The 24,879-nt window shown below is 43.3% G+C and overlaps 1 protein-coding gene across 3 annotated transcripts in view; it reads right to left on the bottom strand.

Moving 5' to 3' along the window:
* The window catches only part of GRHL2 (grainyhead like transcription factor 2), a 169,928-nt gene that overhangs the window by 105,394 nt on the left and 39,655 nt on the right, over positions 1-24,879 (bottom strand). Inside the window, exon 1 of one of the 3 annotated variants that reach the window (XM_056522510.1) lies at positions 19,383-19,486. The exons of 1 other annotated variant lie outside the window; for it this stretch is intronic. In XM_056522510.1, coding sequence (XP_056378485.1) covers positions 19,383-19,402 — 20 coding nt within the window. In that variant the 5' untranslated portion in view covers positions 19,403-19,486. Of the gene's footprint in view, positions 1-9,909; positions 9,992-19,382; positions 19,487-24,879 lie in introns of those variants that run through there. One more of the 3 variants, XM_056522512.1, reaches the window with a different exon arrangement.

Raw genomic sequence — 24,879 nt, 5'->3', positions numbered from 1 at the left:
TAAACAACTGCACTGGTGAAGAATTATCTAGTGAAAGTGAGAAAATAAGCTTTACTAGAGTCAGGGCTGAGTGCTGTTATTTTATGTTTATCCTATAAATGTCCCTTTGACGTATGTCACCCCGTCTAATGGTTCGCAGCCCTATATTTTAATGTAATCCATCCCATTACTGTTTCTGTCAGAGTGCAGCCAAGCGCCGTGGCTTTATGATGTTGTAATGTGAGGTTATACAAGATACAACAAGAACAGCTACTCACTTGAAAAATGGTGAATCACCGAAATGTCTTGAAACATGAGCTTCTTGTGTTTTTTTTTTTTTTTTTTAAAGTATTTGGTAAGATGAACCTTTATTTAAGTACAGTTGTCCTGATGGGACAATAGAGCCATGCGGCATCAAAGATGTCCTATCCTATAAGCCAGCACCGATAATTATCATCTCTATCTTTGCCAGACTAAAGCCACCCTTGTTATACTATATTTCAGGGGTGACCAAAAGCTGCACAGGACTCTTTCCTAGGTGTCATGCGGATCATGGATCACCTCCAGGTCCCAATCTGTATAAAAGTGCAAGAATCCCATTCCCTGCCACCGCTACGTAGTGGCTGTTAGGAGCAGACTTGCCTCGCACAGGCACGTATACTACAACCTGTCCCTCCCTCTCTCTGTCTGCCAAAGAGGACCAGAGCAGGAGAGGAAGGGAATGCACTGCTGTGGAGGATTAGTGGTAACTAATGGGGATGGGGGCTGGATGGGGAAGGGGACAATTGTTATATGGGGCATTTTGAGGCCTACCGTTATATGGGGACAGCATAGGGGCCTACAGTTATATGGGGCAGTATGGGGGGCCTCCTGTTATTAATGATAACATTTACATTATTAATCTGTAGTTACATACTAAATATGAATACATACTACTATTTACATGTATTTCTTACTTTATGTATGTGCATGTCTTGCGGCTCTCAAACATCGGAAGTCTATTGAATGGGACTATGTTAAGTGACTTTGGCCACCTCTACTATATTTCACCTGTAGTGGCCGCTGTGGAGGAAATGGGCACATAAGGGCATCTGATCCTGTATCCACAGCCATCCATTGACCAACATGGCAGCCCTCATGTTAAAGTAGCTGTCTGTGATAACACGGTCCTTTTAAAGTAGTAGAGTCAGCAGGAAGGCTTCTGGGACACGTGCCCTTGGCCGAGGTATTTAGGGTATCAAACTGAACATTTTTAAGGCGAGGGAATGCTTAACAGGTCTAATTTAAGGGGTACTAGGTTAGTACTGTATGTATGCACCTCAAATAACTGAGCAGTAGTAAGATAATCTTCTGATACAGCGAGTGTCACAATATCTTACATATAAAGACAAGATGTAGGAAAATGAGTCCAGATCATATCCTATTAACTATTGTACTGGAATAATTGGACAAGTTATAGTCCATTCAACTATAATCATAGACTCTCAAAGATCTCAATATACACTACAATAAAATATGCGTCATCATAGGTATAAAAGGAAATAGTTGAATTTTCCAGTTTGTTTAGTTGTTAGTGGTGCACGTGACAATGAAATGAGTGACATAAAGCTGTAAAGTAGTAGATCATTACAAGGGCTTATATATGTCCCAATTCTCATACTCCATTCAGGATAGTTCTTGTTCGGATGGGTTTACACACAGCATTTTGGTCAGTTTATATTTGCATTTTGGTCACAAATTGTAGCCAAAATTAGGAATGGAACTGACACAGGGAAAAACTATAATGAAAAGATATGTATCTCTTTCTGTGTTTTTTGCCTATTTCTGGTTTTTACTTAAAATACTAAACAAAATACTATGTGTGAACCCAGCCTCAGGACAAAAGTTTGTGATTCAGAGCTGCTCCTCTGATTGTACCGGAGAAGAGGAAGTCGGCCATACAGTCAGCCATTTTGAAGGTTATAATGGGACATACAAGTATGACAGGACCCTCCCAGCTTTCTCCTTCTTCTCTATGAAAGAGCGTACGCACCATAGTGGCAGACCCCTTGACTGCTATGGAGAAGGGCCTCGCCCTGGTTGGTCCCATTACTTTTTCTAAAGGTAAGAAGCTGTGCAGAACTCTCTCCAGTGAACTGCATAGTCAGCAAATAAAGGAATGAGGGGTATTGACCAATGGGTCATGGAAACTAAGGGTAAATATACACCAGACCGTTCTTTCCTTGGGGGTAAAATCAGATGCCATAATAGGAGGCCCATATTTATATTTTCTGTGTACGCCACTGCCATTATGCATCTTCTGTGGTTACTTGGATTAGAATGCCACAGGAGGACATCGCCACGCTGAGTCTATGGCGTTAAAATGATCCATTGGCTGATAAACATCTGTTGTATTACAGAAATTATTCCACTATAGTAAGCAATGGCATGTTACTGTCATGTATTATCATTTACATTACATTACATATTTTTCTTGTGTAGCAATAAAGATAATAGGCCATGGTCTATATTCAGCTTCTTTACTCTAGCTTTAAAATTCACCATTGTAGTAAAGGGTAAAGACAAGACGAGCCTCTCAGGTTCAGAACTAACAATGACCTTCTCTTAAATGGGGTTCTCCACCATAAGATGATTTTAGTACGTACCTGGCAGACAGTAATGGACATGCTTAGGAAGGATCTGCGCTTGTCTTGGGGATAAATGGCTATGTTGTGAGATTACCATAACCCTGTGGCTAGCATTTGTGAACTGCTATTTCCTGTTTGAGTTTTTCTTTTTTGACTACAAATCCCACAATTCCATTTTCCTCCTTCCCACACATCAGCCACCCCACCCATTGAAACCTAAATGAGCTGCATCCATTCAAAAGACCTGTGGTTTTCAATCAGGGTGCCTACCAAGCGATCATTCCAAGCGATCCCTCCACCCATTGAAGCAGACAGGCTCCCTGTCATCAGCTGACTAGTGAGTCAGGTCTTGGCCGCATTGCAAGCTTGGAAAAATCTGAGACAACAGTCATTTTGTATGCTGATAAAAAGAAATATTGGGGTGAAAATCACAGAAGAATTGTGAGAAAACCGTCACACACCGGTACAGACACTATATTATGAACTACACTAACTTTACAGCCCCTGTAGCACAGTCACATAAAAAATGTAAGTCTCTTCTTGTGCATTGTTTGAGTGGATCGCAATAGCTTGGCATTTTGGATAAACACAAATAAACATGGCCAGGAACTAAACAAAGGCCTCTAAGAGGATAAAATGTGTTTTGTCAGAACAAAATTGTTATTATGTTTTTCCTACTGTTGTACCATGTATAAACCAAAGCTTTTGTCCCACATTTCATTGTGCATGTGCATGGTTCTCAAGCAACTTACCTAGACCTTAAAAGGGGTACTCCGCTGCTCAGGATTTGGAACAAACTGTTCCGAACGCTGGAGACGGCGCCGAGAGCTTGTAACGACATATCCTTGCCCCCTCATGATGTCATGTCCCGCCCCCTCAATGCAAGTCTATGGGAGGGGACGTGACAGCTGGCTTGCGCTGGCTCCAGTGTTCGGAACAGTTTGTTCCAAATGCTGAGCAGCAGAGTACCTGTTACGCCGAGCGCTCCGGATCCCTGCTCCTCCCCGGAGCGCTCGCGACGTTCGTCTCCGTGCAGCGCCCCGGTCAGACCCGCTGCACTAGTGTCACCGGCGGGGATGCGATCCGCGTAGCGGGACGTGCCCGCCCACGGGTCGCATCCCAATCTCCTCACCAGCCCCGTCCTCTGTCTGCTCAGTCCCGGCGCGCGCGGCCCCGCTCCCTAGGTCGCGCACACGCCGGCTCTCTGAGATTTAAAAGGCCAGTGCGTCATTGATTGGCGCCTGGCCCAATCAGTACCTGCACCTGTGCCTTCCTTATAAAAACCCACTTCCCCTTCCTGTCATCGCCAGATCTTGTTGCCTTGTGCCCTGTGAAAGCGTTTAGTGTGTTCCCAAGCCTGTGTTTCCAGACCTTCTGCTGTTGGCCCTGACTACGACTCTTGCTGCCTGCCCTTTCTGCTACGTCCGACCTTGCTCTTGCCTTGTCCCTGTGTACCGTGCCTGTCTCAGCCGTCAGCTGGGGTTGAGTCGCTATCGTGTGGAACGACCTGTGGGTTACCTGCCGCTGCAAGTCCATCCCGCTTTGCGGCGGGCTCTGGTGAAAACCAGTAACCCCTTAGACTCTGTTCCCCTGGTACGGCCCACGTCATCACCCCACTGACACAAAGGATCCACCACCAGTGTCCTCGCTGCATACCTATCGGGATCCTGACAGTACCCCTTTAAGGTGCCCATACACTTTCAAGATGGTGTAGCTAAATGTGTTTGGCCAACAGATCTTACTACTAAAGCTTCTAAACACTTGCTGGTCCATTTTGCCGAACAGTTATGTGTTCTGAATGGGACTTTCAGACTCCTCCAGCAATAGCTTATCTTTCTGCAAACAAAAAGGAGCAGGTAGTTGAAATCCAATATGCCCGTTCCTTCTCGGTCTCTAAACATCATCTGTCAGGGGAGTTTAGACGCCCCCATTCATATTAGACCACTGGTATGCCCTGCTGGAATAAGCAGGTTTAGATAACTGGTCTTATCTTCAGTGCAAACGAAATGGATCAAGCATTGAAATGTAAGATGTCTTCATGCCTGATCCTTCTTTTCCTTCACATCATTAGTCAGGACATAGTTTGGAGGCCTTCAAATGTGTATGTTAGTCAACCAGTCCAATCCTGCCGAAACCTGTGGGTTTGATTTTCTTTTCTCTCATGTGTACAGGCGCCATTACGTATCATAGAATTTGTCCATGCCGCTTCTATAGAGCCATATGAAGAGAAGGTCCAGCTGAGTTTGGCCCCATAGTTCTTTGCCATTGACTACGATCGCATGGCGGCTGCCTCCAAAATTAATGATAGCAAACAAGGGAGGGGAAAATAGTGAAAGGTTTATGTTGCTATTTTTTTTTTCTAATGGAGGATAAAGGGTTTTGATGGTCAACAAGGTCATGGCAATCCAGTCCAACAATAGAAGGGGGTGATGTTGTGGACCAGCACCACAAGGGGGGGGGGGGGGCATTTAGGTTCATGCCATGAAGCAGCCCCTCCCTTGTGTCTGTCTATATTGTATCTGCAGTAGAGAAAGATGGAGCCTGATCACGTAGTGGATGACTAGATAATGCCTAAGATCCGATGAACCTTTAATGCTTTTCTGTTAGAACATTACAATGACCCTCAAGGATGTTTATGGAGTGTGCCAATAATCCGTAAAGGACAATATCTGCTTGGATATATCTGAGAAAAAATATATATCATACTAAAATGGAGATTAAACAACAAAAAATCTCTATGTCTGTTATCATCGTAAAGGAAGTTCTAGTCAGGACAAGTCATGAGTGTACACAACAATGCAAAACAAAAACCTGGACATGATAAGAAAAGAGATAACCCTAAGAAAAGAAAGGTTAGAGCAAATCAAAGAGGACAATTGGGTGAAAAGAGGTAATAGACATACAGTGGAGTGTGAGGGTTTGTACACAGTCAATGGCACAATCAACATCTTGTCTGACTGGCTCCGTACGGGCTCACGTAGGTCAACAATGAAGACAATGCAAATCTACAACAAATTGTTTTACGTTTTTCACCTCAACCTTCCAATATCAATATCAAATATAAGAAGCCTTAAAGGGGTATTCCAGGATTCTTTTTTATTTGACTATGCTACAGGGGCTGGAAAGTTAGTGTAGTTCATAATATAGTGTCTGTACTATAACAGCATACAAAATTATTGTTGTCTCAGATTTTTCCCAGGTTGCAATGCGGCCAAGACCTGACTCACTAGTCAGCTGATGACAGGGAGCCTGTCTGCTTCAATGGGTGGAGCGATCGCTTGTTGGGAGAGAGAGAACAATCTGCAACTAATGCAACAGCTGTAGGCCCCCTGATTGAAAATCACAGGTCTTTTGAATGGATGCAGCTCATTTATGTTTCAATGGGTGGGGTGGCTGATGTGTGGGAGGGAGGAAAATGGAATTATGGGATTTGTAGTCAAAAAAGAAAAATTCAGACAGGAAATACCAGTTCACAAAATGCTAGCCACAGGGTTATGGTAATCTCACAACATAGCCATTTAGTCCCCAAAACAAGCGCAGATCCTTCCTAAGCATGTCCATTACTGTCTGCCAGGTACATACTAAAATCACCTTATGGTGGATAATCCCTTTAAATGGGTACTACTGTGGAAAACTTTTTTTTTTTTTTAAATCAACTGGTGCCAGAAAGTTAAACAGATTTGTAAATCACTTCTACTAAAAAAAATCTTAATTCTTCCAATAGTTATTAGCTTCTGAAGTTTTCTGTCTAACTGCTCAATGATGATGTCACGTCCCGGGAGCTGTGCATGATGGGAGAATATCCCCATAGGAACCGGGATGTGAGTCATCAGAAAGCAGTTAGACAGAAAAAACAACTCAACTTCAGAAGCTAATAACTATTGGAAGGATAAAGATTTTTTAATAGAAGTAATTTACAAATCTGTTTAACTTTCCGGAGCCAGTTAATATATAAAAAAAAGTTTTGGCCTGGAATACCCCTTTAACCCCTTAAGGACGCAGGACGTAAATGTACGTCCTGGTGAGGTGGTACTTAACGCACCAGGACGTACATTTACGTCCTAAGCATAACCGCGGGCATCGGAGCGATGCCCGTGTCATGCGCGGCTGATCCCGGCTGCTGATCGCAGCCAGGGACCCGCCGGCAATGGCCGACGCCCGCGATCTCGTGGGCGTCCGCCATTAACCCCTCAGGTGCCGGGATCAATACAGATCCCGGCATCTGCGGGAGTTCGCGATTTAAATGAACGATCGGATCGCCCGCAGCGCTGCTGCGGGGATCCGATCATTCATAACGCCGCACGGAGGTCCCCTCTCCTTCCTCCGTGCGGCTCCCGGCGTCTCCTGCTCTGGTCTGTGATCGAGCAGACCAGAGCAGAAGATGACCGATAATACTGATCTGTTCTATGTCCTATACATAGAACAGATCAGTATTAGCAATCATGGTATTGCTATGAATAGTCCCCTATGGGGACTATTCAAGTGTAAAAAAAAATGTAAAAGTAAAAGTAAAAAAAAAGTGAAAAATCCCCTCCCCCAATAAAAAAGTAAAACGTCCGTTTTTTCCTATTTTACCCCCAAAAAGCGTAAAAAACATTTTTTATAGACATATTTGGTATCGCCGCGTGCGTAAATGTCCGAACTATTAAAATAAAATGTTAATGATCCCGTACGGTGAACCGCGTGAACGAAAAAAAATTTAAAAAGTCCAAAATTCCTACTTTTTTTATACATTTTATTAAAAAAAATTATAAAAAGTGTATTAAAAGTTTTTTATATGCAAATGTGGTATCAAAAAAAGTACAGATCATGGCGCAAAAAATTAGCCCCCATACCGCCACTTATACGGAAAAATAAAAAAGTTAGAGGTCATCAAAATAAAGGGATTATAAACGTACTAATTTGGTTAAAAAGTTTGTGATTTTTTTTTAAGCGCAACAATAATATAAAAGTATATAATAATGGGTATCATTTTAATCGTATTGACCCTAAGAATAAAGAACACATGTCATTTTTACCATAAATTGTACGGCGTGAAAACAAAACCTTCCAAAATTCGCAAAATTGCGTTTTTCGTTTTAATTTCCCCACAAAAATAGTGTTTTTTGGTTGCGCCATACATTTTATGATATAATGAGTGATGTCATTACAAAGGACAACTGGTCACGCAAAAAATAAGCCCTCATACTAGTCTGTGGATGAAAATATAAAAGAGTTATGATTTTTAGAAGGCGAGGAGGAAAAAATGAAAACGTAAAAATTAAATTGTCTGAGTCCTTAAGGCCAAAATGGGCTGAGTCCTTAAGGGGTTAAGGATATATTTTTATAGTATGGACATTTACACATGCGGCGATACCACATATTTTTATTTTTATTTACACTGTTTGGTTTTTTTAAATGAGAAAAGGGGGGTGATTCAACTTTTATTAGGGAAGGGATTAAATCACATTAATTAAAGGATATATCCAGTGCTGAAAAACGTATCCCCTATCCTAAGGATAATGGATACGTTTCAGATCGCGGGGGGTCCGAACACTGGGGTGGGGGTACGGGTCCCCGACAGCCCGTGGGAAGGGGGCGTGTTGACCACCACATGAAGCGGCGGCTGACACGCCCCCTCAATACAACTCTATGGCAGAGCCAGTGCGCTGCCTTCAGCAATCTACGGCTCTGCCATAGCACTGTATTGAAGGGGAGTGTCGGCCGCCGCTTCGTGCGGTAGTTGACACCCACTATCTAGCCAGCAAGCCAGGACCCTGTACAGGAGATCGTGTCGGGCCCCTTAGGATAGGGGATAAGTTTTTCAGCAGTGGACTACCCCTTTAACTTTTTATTTTTTTACACTTTTTTATGCAATGTTATAGCCCCCATATGGGACTATAACATGCATTACACTGATCTCTTACACTGATCAGTCCTATGCCCTAGTATAGCATTGATCAGTGTTTCTGTCACTTGACTGCTCCTGCCTGGATCTCAGTCACAGAGCAGTCATTCGGTGATCGGACAGCGAGGAGGAAGGTAGGGGTCCTGCAAGCTGTTCGGGATGCTGCGATTTCACTGCGGCGGTCCCGAACAGCACCACTGAGCTAACCGGCAATGTTTACTTTCATTTTAGACGCGGCAATCAAGTTTGATCGCCGCGTCTAAAGGGTTGATCCTGATTGTCGATGTCCGGAATTAGCTGTGGTATGATGCTGTCAAGACTATAACGAACGTCCATTTGCGGCAAGGGGTTAAAGAAGCCTGGCAAATCTCTTGATCTTATGTGCCAAGTTACATTTAAAGCTCCTCATAGAAACAAAGGGACATGAATGGAGGGGGTGTGTCGTGACGTCACGTCCCCAGTCCCGGAAACCCGGAGGTTTCCAAAACTAGAGACACAGTCTCTGCATAGAATGCGGGTGCTGCAGGGAGATTGCGGGGGGGGTCTCAGCAGCGGGCCTCCCTCGATCAGACATTGGATAGGGGCTAAAATGTTTTTGCCCGGAATACCCCTTTAACCAAGCACAATGAGGATTGCTGGTCCTTGTTAATAACAAAATTCTAAAACAATATAATATAAATGACACAAGTGTTGACTGTTGCCAGAACACTGTTTGGTTTGTACACCTGTAAGCGCCACGTCATCACAGCTTTTCAATGTCTCTCAGTCTCAAATTCTCCTACCTGTAAAAACAAATGGACCATTCGCACTCTCAGCTCATTTCTTCCATTTACAGTCACTTGATGTCAGTTCTAGTACATATACACACACATTAATAATCAGGACCCGCAGCCCGATCACTCTCTTCTCTGGCCCTCGAGTGTCCATATAGCCACTTTACTACTAATCCCATCATCTGCTCTCCATATAAATCACCACTCATAGGTATCTGAACCAAATCAATACGATTCACGGTGCACCAAACAATCTCAGCATTTACATACACTATCACACAGATATCTTGTTCAGGAACAGGTGTCCTACACAACTCGGAGCAAGGAATCATGAGAAGACCGTATTGATCTAGTAGATTAAATATTGGGGGAAAAAGGATACACCTTCTTTGTCCCTTTTCTATATTCTATATTTTCTATAGTTGGAACATTCAGTTATCAAAGTTTGCAAGTGTGATAGTTGTGGAATCCTAATATCTAAATCCATAGGGTCAAAGAAGATAAGAAATGAGGAGCTATGTAGTGGGGTCCTAAAATAGAAAAACTGTATTGACTGCCCCTGTGACATTGAGGAAATGATGCATTTTCTGACTAAAGGCCTCCATACATTTGTGGTATCCCCGTACCGTACATTGTACCGTACCTTGTGTGCTGAGTCCCCAAAGTCAGAGTTCCTGCGTACCGGTAGGATCCTCCTAGTAGGATAACCCCTTGTCACCTCTTCCTTCTTTAATTTTATGTGTTTGATGTGTATAATTTGTATATAATATAGATATGTATAGTACTTCCAGGACTTTAGGTCACATGACTACTAAGCCTACTGTTAGGTTAAGCTTAAGGACCTTCCAGGTCACGTGAGTGGGTCACATGATGTACCACAATGCTTTGTGAAAGGACTGACAGTTGGTGGGAACCAATAAGCTATGAGCCTGCCCCCTTACCATATAAGGGCGCTGTATCCAATCCTCGCTCTCTTGGGTTCCGGACTAACAGAGAGAGAAGCTCTGTGGAAAGTTACAAGACAAATCTAGGCCTGAAGCCTGTTAAAGGGGTACTCCGGTGAAAACCTTTATTCTTTTAAATCAACTGGTGCCAGAAAGATAAACATATTTGTAAATTACTTCTATTAAAAAATCTTAATCCTTCCAGTACTTATTAGCTCCTGAATGCTACAGAGGAAATTCCTTTCTTTTTGGAACACTGATGACATCACGAGCACAGTTCTCTCTGCTGACATCTCTGTCCATTTTAGCAACCGTGCATAGCAGATGTATGCTAAGGGAAGCATGGTTGCTTAGTGGTTAGCACTGCTGCCTTTAAGTCCTGGGGCCTTGGGTTCAAATCCCACTAAGGACAACAATAAATAAAGACTTATTATTATAACGTCAGCAAAGAGCACTGTGCTCATGATGTCATCAGAGAGAATTCCAAAACGAAAAGGATTTCCTCTGTAGTATTCAGCAGCTAATAAGTACAGGAAGGATTAAGTTTTTATGATAGAAGTAATTTACAAATCTGTTTAACTTTCTGGAGCCAATTGATTTAAAAGGAAAAAGGTTTTCACCGGAGTACCCCTTTAACTTCAGCCGAATACCAAACCATGAGTTCAACTAAACTCAATCCTAAATCTACGTGACTACTGAACCTAAAACCAAACCCTAAATTCAGTGGAACAGCGTAAAGCAAGCCTCAGAGCTTATTTCCCTACAAGGTCCCAACCAACTGTGAGGAAGCTTAAGTCCGGTCCTCTGTAAAGACTGTTACTCCTGTTAACCTGCATAGAAGTTGCAGTAAAGTTATTTCCAGTTTACTAAACCTTCGGTTGTGGACAATCCTTTATTCCTCCCTATCGTTCCTGGGACGGGGGGCAGGATATATATATATATATATACATATATATATATATACATATAGATATAGATAGATAGATAGATAGATAGAGAGAGAGAGAAAGAACCCGCACCCTGGCGTCACAACAGTTAAGGGTTAATCCAACACCCTTTCATCACTGCACAGCTACACCCTTCCTATCCTACATCCCCACAAGCTCACCACACATTGGAATAATATTAACTGAACCTGATGATTTGGGCAGGACCAAACAAAAATCTTCTGTGTATAGGGGGACATCCCAACTCTAGTTTTTGAGTAGGGTCACATAGAGCGTATCAACAGTGTATTTCACGGTGCGGATGTACTGACGGCAGTCAGAAGAGTGAGCTCCCTGCTGCAGCTAGGTAGCTCTGTGTATCCGCTAGTGACGGTTGATTTCCTGCTGCCCATCTGCTACTAGCAGGCAATGTGTCTACAGCGGGAAATCCGTGGCTACCCGGCCTCAGCAGGGAGCTCGCTCTTGTAATTGCCGCCGGTGTATACGCAGCATGACTGTAAATGCACTTGTGACCCTACCTTAAAGGCAGATGAATGGAGTTGAATGTGGATTTACTGCCCTCTCCCCTTTCAGAGCATATGCATGTTTGACCAAGTAGAGCATGCATGCATGGGGGCGTACACGTAAACACCTCACTGCCCGGACTTTCCCCACTTGGTCAGAGTTGAGGGCAGCTACATAGAGTAGCTCCCTCTTTGGAGAACCTGTCCTGTTCTGCATTAGGTCATGTTCACACAGCAAAAAAATGTGCGGAATGTCCATCCGGAAAACAGGGGCGGACATTCCGCAAATAGCAGAAGGACCCCTCAGAAATGTGCTGCGTATTTGCTTTTTTGCGCATTTTATTTCCCATTGAAGTCAATGGATTAGAAAATACGCAGCAGCAAATAAACAGCAAATACGCCAGGTCGGAACGTACCCTTAGTCCCAGCGAGATCGAAGGTCTCTGAAGTCACTGGTCCCCTTCTTGGAACTAACTGAGCTGTCAAGACTCTTACACCTGTCTACCTCAGTAAAGCCGCCGTTGTTCCATAACTTGGCGTCAAAGTCATTATTTGCCCCGTGCCTAGTGCAGGATCTAGCGGTATACCTTCGGGTGGTAAAGAGGTTAAACCGTGTCCTGGCATCACGAATACAAGGGGTTAATGCCATCTGCCCCTAAGGTGATAACATCTGCCCTCATCACACCCTCACCACATTATAATGCGGCCAGGGCCATGTAGTAGGATCCTTACAGTCCGGGGGACAATTTGTGATTCGATTTTCTGGTACCCATTAACAAGTGGACAAAATCTTTAGGGTACAGTCCCACGTAGCGTATACGCAGCGTATTTTGCTGCCGTGTATTTACCTACCCATTGACATCAATGGGTAGAAAATCAGCTGCAGAAAATATGCAGCAAAATACGCTGCGTATATGATACGTGGGACCGCACCCTTAAAGAGGTTCTCCAGGATTAGAAAACCAGAACCATGTCCTAAGGTTGTGTGTTGTATTGCAGCTCAGCTCAATTTAAGTGAATGAAGCCAAGTTGTAATACCACACACAACCTGAGGACAGGTGTGGTGCTATTTTTGAAAGAAAGCAATTGTGTGTTTTTCTTAAGCTGAATAATGCCTTTATCTGGTTATCGCTACGGCTGAAAGTAAGTTATTGGGAAAAATCTTTAGCCCAATATTTTCAAACAACCAAAGTGGTAGAAATCTGATGTGTATGGAGTTTACACCTATTGGTTAAAAAAAAAAGTCTGAAACCAAATTGGTAGATCTCATATTTTTCAATCCTTAAAAGGAATAGTTCGGTACGGACGATTCTTATTCTATCCTGCCTAGTCTGCAAACTTTCCTTAACCTTCCTACATTCCCCCGAAGCTCTGCTACAGCTGATGGGTCGGCTGGGCTGTCTGCTTCCTACTTCCTTTAGCCTGGAACGTCACATGGAGCTTTAGCCGATCACCGGCCGCAGCGATGTCCTGTCTCAGCCGATGTTAGGCTGAAGCGCCCTGTGACGTTCCAGACTAAAGGAAGTAGGAAGCAGACAGCCCAGCCGACCCATCAGCTGTTGCGGAGCTCCGGGGGAACGTAGGAAGGTTAGTGAAAGTTTATTTTCACTTTTTTTGCAGACCAGACAGGATAGAATAGGAATAGTCCATACCGAACATCTCCTTTAATGGATACTTTTTTTTAAATCAACTGGTGCCAGAAAGTTAGACAGATTTGTAAATTACTTCTATTAAAAAATGTTTATCCTTCCAGTACTTTTCAGCTGCTGTATGCTCCAGAGGAAGTTGTTTAGTTCTTTCCAGTCTGCCCACAGTGCTCTCTGCTGACACCTCTGTCCATGTCAGGAACAGTCCATAGCAGGAGCAAATCCCCTTAGCAAACCTATCCTGCTCTGGACAGTTCCTGACATGGACAGAAGTGTCAGCAGAGAGCACTGTGGTCAGACTGGAAAGAACTAAACAACTTCCTCTGGAGCATAAAGCAGCTGATAAGTAATGGAAGGATTAAGATTTTTAAATAGAAGTAATTTACAAATCTGTTTAACTTTCTGGCACCAGTTGATTTAAAAAAAAAAAATAGTTTTCCACCGGAGTACCCATTTAATAGCATTATAATATGTCTTGTGTTTATGGTATTGTATGTCTCACGGATTTACATAGATTGACCCGGAAAATATGTATTTGTTTTTTTTTTGTTTTTTATTGGTGGTAAGAGAATTCAAAAAGTTAAAGCAAACTGATTGTGATTTTTATGTATTGCCCAAATTGTTTAGATCTAGTGTAAAAGATATAAAAATCCCTAAACCAGTGGTCCTCAAATTGTAGACCTCCAGATGTTGCAAATTAACAACTCCTAGCCTGCCCTTAAAGCCAACGGCCATTCATATCTATGCCTGGTGATACACATCCAGTAAAAAGATGATGCTAGACCAACAACTCCATACACTTCCCATTGCAGACAATTGACAGGTGATGAAATCCAACATGACAGACCAACATTTTACCAAGTAGGTGTCGGGTATTTGACATCATACAATATTTCCATGCACGCTTTAGCAAAACCACTTGAAAATATGTGTATGGGAAGTGTATGGCCTTAAATAAAACCCTGTTCTAGAGCATGGTTCTCCACTTAGTATCATCCTCTACTGCCAGACCTAGAGAGCGTCCTTCACTCTGGAGGACCTGACACCCCCATTCATCACACTAACGTCCTATTGATTTCTATGTGTCCGGTGTAATACTGCATTCGTCCTGTGGTGGCACTGTAAAGAAATGTAAACACTTGCTGCTGGATTCCCCCAAAATAGCCGGTTGCTGTAACTCCAGCAGATAGACCCTTCTACCACCACCATAGAGGGATTCTCAGGGCAAAAAAAAAAAAAAGAGAAATGTTAAAGGGGTACTCCTGTGGAAATTATTATATATATATTTTTAACTCAACTGGTGCCAGAATGTTAAACAGATTTGTAAATTACTTCTATTTAAAAATCTTAACCCTTACAGTACTTATCAGCTGCTGTATGTTCCAGAGGAAGTTCTTTTCTTTTTGAATTTCTTTTCTGTCTGACCACAGTGCTCTCTGCTGACACCTCTGTCCATATCAGGAACTGTCCAGAGCAGGAGAGGTTTGCTATGGGGATTTACTTGTAATGCTGCTGGATGTGGATCATCTAACCTGTGTAGCAGATGACACGAGCCGTATCGGGGAAAGAGTCTAAGGTGCCGTTGGTCTTCACCAGAGCCCGCCGCAAGGCAGAATGGGCTTGCTGAGGCAGGCGACACCCAGGTCGCCACCCCCGATATGACTCAACCACACAGGTAACTGGGCAAGATGAGGTACAGAAGAATGAGACAGAGGCGTAGTCAACGTAGCAGAAGGTCAAGGCAGGCGGCAAAGGTGCGTAGTCAAATAATGTAGCGGAAGGGTCAAAATACACGGGAAAGGCAAACAGACAATAGGGAACGCTTAATCTCAGGCTGGGGCACTGAAGATCTGGCAGGGAGGAAAGGGCAGAGATGCCTTATATCATTTTGACAGAAGGACCAGGCAACAATTAGTGGTGCACTGGCCCTTTAAATTTCATGAGGTGGGGGCGCGCACTCTGGGAAGCAGAAGCCAGAGCGGAGGCAGGTGAGAAGCAGGTCGTGATTCGCACGTGGGCGCGTCCCACAATGCAAACCGCGGCCCGGACGGGAGAGCGGGGAGGTGATCGCTCACGGTCGGAATGCTGGACCGGAGCACTCACCGTAACATTGCTCCTGCTCTGTATAGTTCCTGACATGAACAGAGGTGTCAGCAGAGAGCACTGTGGTCAGACAGAAAAGAAATTAAAAAAGAAAAGAACTTCCTCTGGAGCATACAGCAGCTGATAAGTACTGGAAGGATTAAGATTTTTAAATACAAGTAATTTACAGATCTGTTTAACTTTCTGGCACCAGTTGATTAAAAGAAAAAAAGTTTTCTACTGGAGTACCCCTTTAACCCCTTAACGACGCAGGACGTATATTTACGTCCTGCGCCGGCTCCCGCGATATGAAGCGGGATCGCGCCCCGATCCCGCATCATATCGCGTCGGTCCCGGCGCTCATCAATGGCCGGGACCCGCGGCTAATACCACACATCGCCGATCGCGGATGGGACCTATAACACTGCAAAAAAAATTTAAAAAAAAGTGTTAATAAAGGTCATTTAACCCCTTCCCTAATAAAAGTTTGAATCACCCCCCTTTTCCCATAAAAAAAATAAAACAGTGTAAAAAAAAAAATAACATAATGTGGTATCGCCGCGTGCGTAAATGTCCGAACTATAAAAATATATCATTAATTAAACCGCACGGTCAATGGCGTACGCGCAAAAAAATTCCAAAGTCCAAAAAAGCGTATTTTGGTCACTTTTTATACCATTAAAAAATGAATAAAAAGTGATCAAAAAGTCCGATGAAAACAAAAATCATACCGATAAATACTTCAGATCACGGCGCAAAAAATTAGTCCTCATACCGCCCTGTACGTGGAAAAATAAAAAAGTTATAGGGGTCAGAAGATGACATTTTTAAACATATAAATTTTCCTGCATGTAGATTTTTTCCAGAAGTGCGACAAAATCAAACCTATATAAGTAGGGTATCATTTTAACCGTATGGACCTACAGAATAATGAGAAGGTGTCATTTTTTACCGAAATATGCACTGCGTAGAAACGGAAGCCCCCAAAAGTTACAAAATGGCGTTTTTTTTTCGATTTTGTCGCACAATGATTTTTTTTTCCGCTTCGCCGTGCATTTTTGGGTAAAATGACTAATGTCACTGCAAAGTAGAATTGGCGACGCAAAAAATAAGCCATAATATGGATTTTTAGGTAGAAAATTGAAAGGGTTATGATTTTTAAAAGGTCAGGAGGAAAAAATGAAAGTGCAAAAACGGAAAAACCCTGAGTCCTTAAGGGGTTAAAAGAAGACAACCCCCTTAAAAGGAGAATTGTGCAATTGGCAATTCCATAGAATAAATCAAATGCAAATATTTTCTTCACCAACACATTGCTGAAAAGCAGTTTTATCTCTACCCCGTGTCATGCCTGAGAGGTTGATGTGCAACTTGCCTCAGCTTGTAGCAACATATCAGAAGTCCTATGTTGATGCCTGCAGCATTTTATAGCTGCGATGGGTGGACCAGATTTTGCAAATTACAAACCCTGGATTAAACTCCACTGGAAAACATCTTTTTTTGAAAAATCAATTGGTGCCAGAAAGTTAAACAGATTTGTAAATGACTTCTATTTAAAAATATTAACCCTTCCAGTAACTTATCAGCTGCTGTATTTTCCCAGAGGAAGTTCTTTTTTCCCCCTTTTCATTTCCTTTCCGTCTGACCACAGTGCTCTCTGCTGACACCTCTGTCCATTTTAGGAATTGCCCTAAATCCCCGTAGTAAACCTATCCTTCTGGGGACAGTTCCTAAAATGGACAGAGGTGTCAGCAGAGAGCACTGTGGTCAGACAGAAAGGAAATTCAAAAAGAAAAGAACTTCCAGCAGCTGATAAGGACTGGAAGGGTTAAGATTTTTGAAATAGAAGTAATGTAGCTTTTTTTTTAAGATTTTTGAAATAGAAGTAATGTAGCTTTCTGGCACCAGTTGATTTAAAAAAAAAATGTTTTCCATGAGAGTACCCCTTTAAATCAAATTGCATTTTTTTTTTTTTTTTTATTTTTTTTTTTTAAGAAAACTTCTTCACCTTCATTTACATAGTTAAACACCCCAAAATAGATTTTTAATTGTATTTATATCTGATAGTCTTTAAGGGACACTTTGACACCTGTGGACTTTTGGAGGTGGTGTCCATTCAATGCGTCTGTCCGTCTTTCATTCCTAGGCTAAGAACAATAACAAATGAGGGCATGAAAGGACAAAACCAATAAGAGATGAAAGACAAGGCTCAGGAGATTGAATGTCCCAACTTGTCCCCTGAGACATCTCTACCTGCCTGGGGCACAGAATTTAGAGCACAAATCTTCCTGAACCTTCCCAATAATGGGCGACAGGGCAACCCACCCCCCACCCCCATACAGATCCAATATCTCCCAGCACAAAAAGTTGCTGGAGATCGATGGATGGTACCATATGTCATGCTAGATCAGTGTTTTCCCAACCAGTGTGCCTCCAGCTGTTGCAAGACTACAACTCCCAGCATGCCCGGACAGCCTTCGGCTGTCCGGGCATGCTGGGAGTTGTAGTCTTGCAACAGATCAGTCCCCTAGAGTTCTCCACCTGTTCTGGCACTAAGAAACTTAAAGGGTTAAACCACCGGAAAACATTTCCTTTTAAATCAACTGGTGCCAGAAAGTTAAAGAGATTTGTAAATTACTTCTATTAAAAAAAATCTTACTCCTTCCAGTACTTATCAGCTGCTGTATGCTCCACAGGAAGTAATTTTCTTTTTGAATTTCCTTTCTGCCTGACCACAAGTGCTCTCTGCTGACACCTCTGTCTATATCAGGAACTGTCCAGAGCAAGAGAGGTTTGCTATGGGGATTTGCTCCTTCTCTGGACAGTTCCTAAAATTGACAGAGGTGTCAGCAGAGAGCACTGTGGTCAGACAGAAAGGAAATTCGAAAAAAGAAAAGAACTTCCTCTGTAGTATACAGCAGCTGATAAGTACTGGAAGGATGGGGATTTTTTTTAATAGAAGTAATTTACAAATCTGTTTAACTTTCTGGCACCAGTTGATTTGAAAGAAAATGTTTTCCAGTGGAGTACCCCTTTAAGATGCCATGACAAGACAGTCTGAGATCAACTAACATATGGTACGACAGGCATCTACTGACAGTATACAATCCGAAATTACCGGACGCCAAAACAAGGACCGATTCAAAATATGTTTACTGGATGCTCAGAAGGGATTTTACGCATAAAAAAAAAAGTTAAAATAAATAAAATAAAATAAAAAGACTACAAAAAGGCATTTGTACAATAAACATATTTGATATACATTATAATACACGGGTAAACGAAATGCAAAACTTGGTCGCTTCCTACTGTCGACTTATGCATTTCATCACAGAACGAAACGCAGACGAAACGCAATCGAATGACAACAATAAAGGATGATAAAAAAAAACAAGGCAAAAAACAAAATGCACAATGTAAACAGATAACGTGTATTTACGTAAACAGATAAAAGATAAATAAAACAATACAAGAAAATAGTAAATAAAAAACAGTGTCAGTTCTACTGATGCATTTCATTTCTCTCTACTTTTTAACGAAAAAATAAATAAAACAATAATAAATAAATAAATAATAATAATGATAATAAAAAGGGGGGGGGGGGGGGTTGTGAACAGATCATATTAATAGATGGCCCACCCGACGCTGAGCACAGAGTACGACTGTTTGTACAGCCAAAGAAAAGTCTTTTGTTACTCGCACACAAAAGCCAATCTCTCTCCCTCTCCCTTCCTGGGCCCTTTGCTATGCTCGGAGGCCTTCCTGAAAACTCTCCAGGTAAAGTAGAAGAAAAGAGAAAAAAAAAGAAGTAACAGAAACTTTTTTTTTTTTTTTTTTTAAAGCAACGCGGTTGCGGCTAAGTTTGCGAATAAGACTTGTGAAGGGTCTCTGCAGAGAAGCTCGTATCAAAATCCATCCAAGGGGGAAAAATGAGGAATGCGAAAAACTTTCCCAGCTTCTCGCTGCCACCAGATCCTAAACCAGTATGATCACTTACTTGTCCGTCTCTTGTGACATGTTTGATCCAATGAACTCTCCCTTTATGTTCTCCCTAGCTCCCTGGTGGAACTGGACTTTCAAGTCTGTGCAGGTAAAGGTGTGTGGAAGGGAAAGAGATGGCAGAACAAGTGCTACTGGTAATTCTTCTTTTTTTTTTTTTCCCTCTCTCTACCTTCCACCCCTCCCCCCCCCTCCTTTGCCTTTTTTTTTTTTCTTCTTCTTTCATTCCCAGCCCAGCCAGAAAGGTGAGAGACAGGTAGACAGCTACGCCCCGCAGGTCTCTCCTCCCCATTCTCCACCTCTTTGGAACAGTCACACAGGTCAGTGCTGTCCCTATGTCCCTTCCCAGGTACGTCGGCTGCGGAGAGCTGCACGGAGAAGGGGTTAATTTCGTACACAGTTCTATCACCTGTATACGCAGGTAAAGGTGCTCGGCGTGCACCTAAAGGAAATGTCACAGGTTTATTTTTGTAATAACATTTGCTGCAGGACAGGTAAGGCGTCTGCATGGTGACAGCAGCCTTTTTGCTGCAGGAAGTACCCATTAACCCATTAGTGCAACCTGTCACAACTTTAGATATCTGGGTACCCTGGATAACTCCATAAAAAATAAATAAATAAATATATATATATATATGGGTATGGATACATTCTTTCACAAAATGTATCATTGCTACTCTTGGGTATAGATATAAGATGGTTAAAATGTTTTAAAAAAAAATATTTATTTGTTCTAGACCCTGCGTCTTCAAACTGTGGACCTCCAGCTTCTGCAAAACTCCAACTCCAAGGCATGCTGGGAGATGTAGGTTTGCAACAGCTGGAGGTGCACAGTTTGGAAACCACTGCTCTACACAATCCCTTTTTGTTAAAAGGGTCACTCACTGTATCACTTTAAAGGAGTACTCCAGTGCGGTAAAAGGTATCCCCAATCCACAGGATCGCAGAGACACCCCCCCCCCCCGATCTCCAGATCAGCCCCCAAAACTCTCTTGTGCAAGGAACGCAGGTTCAACTTACTCCCTCCATGCATTCTCTATGAGAGCACCAGAGATACACAAGCGCAATATTCGGCGCTTCCATAGAGAATGCATGTCCTTGAGGGCATCCTCACCCTGGGCTTCCTGAAAAGGGAGATTTAGTCGCCATTCTAGAGATTGCAGCAATCACCCCCGATCAGACCCTGGAGTACCCCATTAAGGCTGGGTTCACACTAGCGTAAAACGGACACATTTTTTCATCTATATTATGGCCAAAAGTCTTTTATGGCATCTTAAAATATTAAACTAGCCATACATTACAGATAGGTGTTGGCCAAATGGGATTGGATTGACAGCTGTCCCTAGGACATGTAAAAAAAAATGTTTAATTAACAGGTACACTTTAACTATAGGTAAGTATATTTACAGGTTTGTGATTCTAAGGCTATATTCACACCGCAAATTTCTGTTGGACAATGAAACCGCTAGAGCTAGGACCGCTCGGAAATGTGCCTTCTCCATAGACGGCAATGCATTTCCAAGCAGATTCCACAGAAAGAATTGACGTGTGCGGCAGAATTACATTGAAAACAATGGGACCCTGCTGCAACGCAATTTCCAAGCAGAATTTATACGCTGGATTCCGCTGGGAAATTCTGTCATGTGAACACAGGCCTAACGAGTTCAGTTCCTATAAGAATTTGTTCATCCCCCTGCTACCTAAAGTTAAAAAAAATTAATGCATTCTATTCCTAGTTCCAAGTAAAGGAACAGCAATGGGCAATCAATTTACTCAATAAGGTTCAGCTGCCCTTAAAGGGGTACTCCAGTGCTTACACATCTTATCCTCTATCCAAAGGATAGGGGATAAGATGCCTAATCGCGGGAGTCCCGCCGCTGGGGACGCCCGTGATCATACACGCGGCACCCTGTTTGTTATCAGTCCCCGGAGCGTGTTCGCTCCGGGTCTGATTACGGACGACTACAGGGCCGGCGGCGTGTGACGTCACGCCTCCGCCCCCGTGTGACGTCACTCTCCGCCCCTCAATGCAAGCCTACGGGAGGGGGTGTGAACACGCTCCGGGGACTGATTACAATCGGGGTGCCGCATGCATGATCACAGGCATCCCCAGCTGCGGGACTTCCCCGATCAGGCATCTTATCCCCTATCCTTTGGATAGGGGATAAGATGTGTAAGCACCGGAGAACCCCTTTAAGGACCAAATTTAAGCCAGGTTCACACAGGGATGCTAAAATAAAATGTATCATCATATTCATGTATTTGTTCTACCATATGATTTTTAAGGACCAACATTCGTGCTAAATACCGCCCCCCTCAGGTCTTAAATAGGACATAACATTAAGCATTATTGTATTTTTTTTGCCTTTTTTCTGCATTTGTAGTTATTTTCAAGGAACAATGACACAACAGCGGCTCAAGTGTGTACACTTGATCAGTGTTTCCCAACTAGTGTGCCTCCAGCTGTTGCAAAACTACAACTCCCAGCATGCCCGGACAGCCGAAGGCTGTCCGGGCATGCTGGGAATTGTAGTTTTGCAAAAGCTGGTGGCACACTGGTTGGGAAACACTGCACTATATACTTCTAACACGGTCTGAATGAGAATTCCAAAATGTCCAAGAGGTAACATATTGCAGAACACAGATTTTATTTATATGACCTATAAGTATGTCCCCATTTGCTGGTTACTTAAATGCCTATGGATACGTCCCCAGTTTCGGGCCTCATGTAACTCCTACTGAACTTGGCACAGCAGGGCACACCGAATTGTTAATAGAATTTGTGGTTAATGTTATGTAAACCGATGCTGGGCTGGAATAATGTGTATCTGAGGCTTATGGTTATATAACAGCAACTGATCATGTGATATGTCCGCAGGGTAAAGGAGACCGTGACATTATAATCTGACTAGAAGAAGACGACTGTGGAGAACATATTACCGCCTGGTTGTAGTGGAGTTTTTTTTTTTTTTCACGTGACATATGGTATGACAAGTCTGACCACACAATAGTTTTCCCCCCTATACGCCTCCCTCATTTTCATAGCAATTGTGGCAGCGCAGCATAGATGACGTATCATGTTTGCTTTCCCATTATATTCGCATTTAACCTTATGCAAAACAAAGGTACGTCCTCCATCGTGTGCTATAGAATAAAGTTCCTTATTTCAGGTGCCCAATATTGTGTGTGTCACTTCTATTTCTGTTGTCGAACAAAGTGCTAATGTTTATTTCAAAGGGTAGAGGGGAATACCACAGGAACAAAGGGATGGGTATAGAAGTGAAAGGACTCTTTATGAGGGGCTGCAGATAATGCAGGAGATTTATCAAAACTTTGCGGTATGGGGTGTGAGATGTAGGGCAGATGGAATTACCCCAGGGGAAGATGGCATTAACCCCTTGTATTTGTGATGCCAGGGCGTGGTTTATCCTCAATACCACCCGAAGGTATACCGCTGGATCCTGGACTAGGCACGGGGGCAATAATGACTCCGACGCCAAGTTACAGACAACGGTAGCTTTAGTGAGTGACAGATGGAACAGTCTATATGGTTCAGCCAGGGCCCACGGAGGTGTCCAGTGACTTGCAGTGGATTTGGCCAATTTTGGTGCAGGCCACTCTGACTTGCAATAGATGACTGTGACTGACTTGACTTGACTTGAGACTGACTAAGCTGTGACTGTAGCTCACTTGTAGACTTGAAGGCTTGTGGCTGCAGGACTGACTTGAGGCCTCCTATGGACTCCAGACATACTGTAGGACTTGACTGCACTGCAACTCAGCAGAAAGAGAGAGAAGAGACTCCTCCCAGGGTTTTTATAGGGGAGACTCTGGTGGGGTCCCATAGGTCACCCTTAGGTCACATGGTCACTGATACCTCCTGGGTTACACTTACATGACAACTGGTGATCACATGTTAACATTTCTTAAAGCAATAACACTCATATACATTTTACAGTATAACACATGGCAGAAAATATATACAGTGACCCCTCAACATACTATGGTAAATCGTTCCAAATTACTAGTGTTGCTCGCGAATATTCGCGATACGAATTTTATTCGTGAATATCGCATTTTCGCGAATTCGCGAATATTCGCGATTATAGCACTATATATTCGTAATTACGAATATTCGTTTTTTTTTTTGGTTTTTTTTCACAGTACACATCACAGTGATCATCCCTCTCTGCTTCCAGCTTGTGTGGTGTAAAGAAGGCTCTAATACTACTGTGTGAGACTGGTGCGCGAATTTTCGCATATGCAAATTTTTGCTTGTACGGGTTTTTATATATGCAAATTTTCGCATATGTTAATTTTCGCACACGCGAATATTTGCATATGCGAAAATAAAATGCGAATATTTGCGAATAGATGACGAATATTCGTCCATATATTCGCTAATATTCGCGAATTCGAATATGGCCTATGCCGCTCAACACTAATCGTTACTGGAATTTATCCTATGTTGAGGGATCCATGCAATAATAATACACAAAGTTATACTCCCGTGTCCCTGCCACTCCAGACCATCACCGCTGCCCTGGATCGGCGCTCTCCATCGCTGTCATCACGTCCTCGGGTGTCCCCACCCCTCCGGACCATCACCACTGTCCTGGATCGGCGCTCTCCATCGCTGTCATCACGTCCCCGGGGTGTCCTCACCCCTCCGGACCATCCCCGCTGCCCTGGACCGTCGCTCTCCATCGCCGTCATCACGTCCCCGGGGTGTCCTCACCCCTCGGGACCATCACCGCTGCCCTGGATCGGCGCTCTCCATCGCCATCATCACGTCGCTGCGCATGCTGCTCCTACTGGATGACGGGACGGCATGCACGGCGACGTGATGACAACAAAGGAGAGCGACGGCCATGCAGCGGAGCATGAAAAGGACAGACCGGAACGTCGGGGACAGGTGAGTGACACTCACCGGAGCACATGGGGCACCGTAAACGGCTATCTGGCGGCAGCTGAAGTAGTCTGCTCTGCAGGATAGCCGTTTATGCGATGGCCCCAACATACAAAAGCATTGTATGTTGATGCTTCCTTCAACATACGATGGCCTCTGAGATGCCATTGTATGTTGAAATGATTGTATGTTGGGGCCATCATAGGTTGGGGGATCACTGCACATGAAGGGACAGGTGTAGAGGGGGCCCAGGGGACACTGCAAGGAGGCTGCCTGACAGGGCAGCAGGGGTACGGGGGTACAACTCCCGTACTGGGCCACCACAACTTGTGTAGAGGAAGAGTGGTGTAGTTGCCCATAGCAACCAATGAGATTGCTTCTTTCATTTTTCAGAGGCCTAATTTTTCACAGCCCTCTTTAAAAATGAAAGCAATCAAATTGGTTGTCACTTGGAGACCAATGTAAATGGAAAGACTCTGCATACAGCAGCCCTGATTTCAGCTTCCTAAGAATAATATGATGGTTTTGGAACACAGGGCTCACCTGGTTTCTATTTTATTGATGGCCTACCCAGGGCTGGTTCTGC

The sequence above is a fragment of the Hyla sarda genome, chromosome 5 (genome assembly GCF_029499605.1).
Source record: "Hyla sarda isolate aHylSar1 chromosome 5, aHylSar1.hap1, whole genome shotgun sequence".
NCBI classification, from domain to species: Eukaryota; Metazoa; Chordata; class Amphibia; order Anura; family Hylidae; genus Hyla; species Hyla sarda.
Note: the sequence above shows the minus strand (reverse complement) of the source record. Positions and strands in the feature narration are given on the sequence as shown.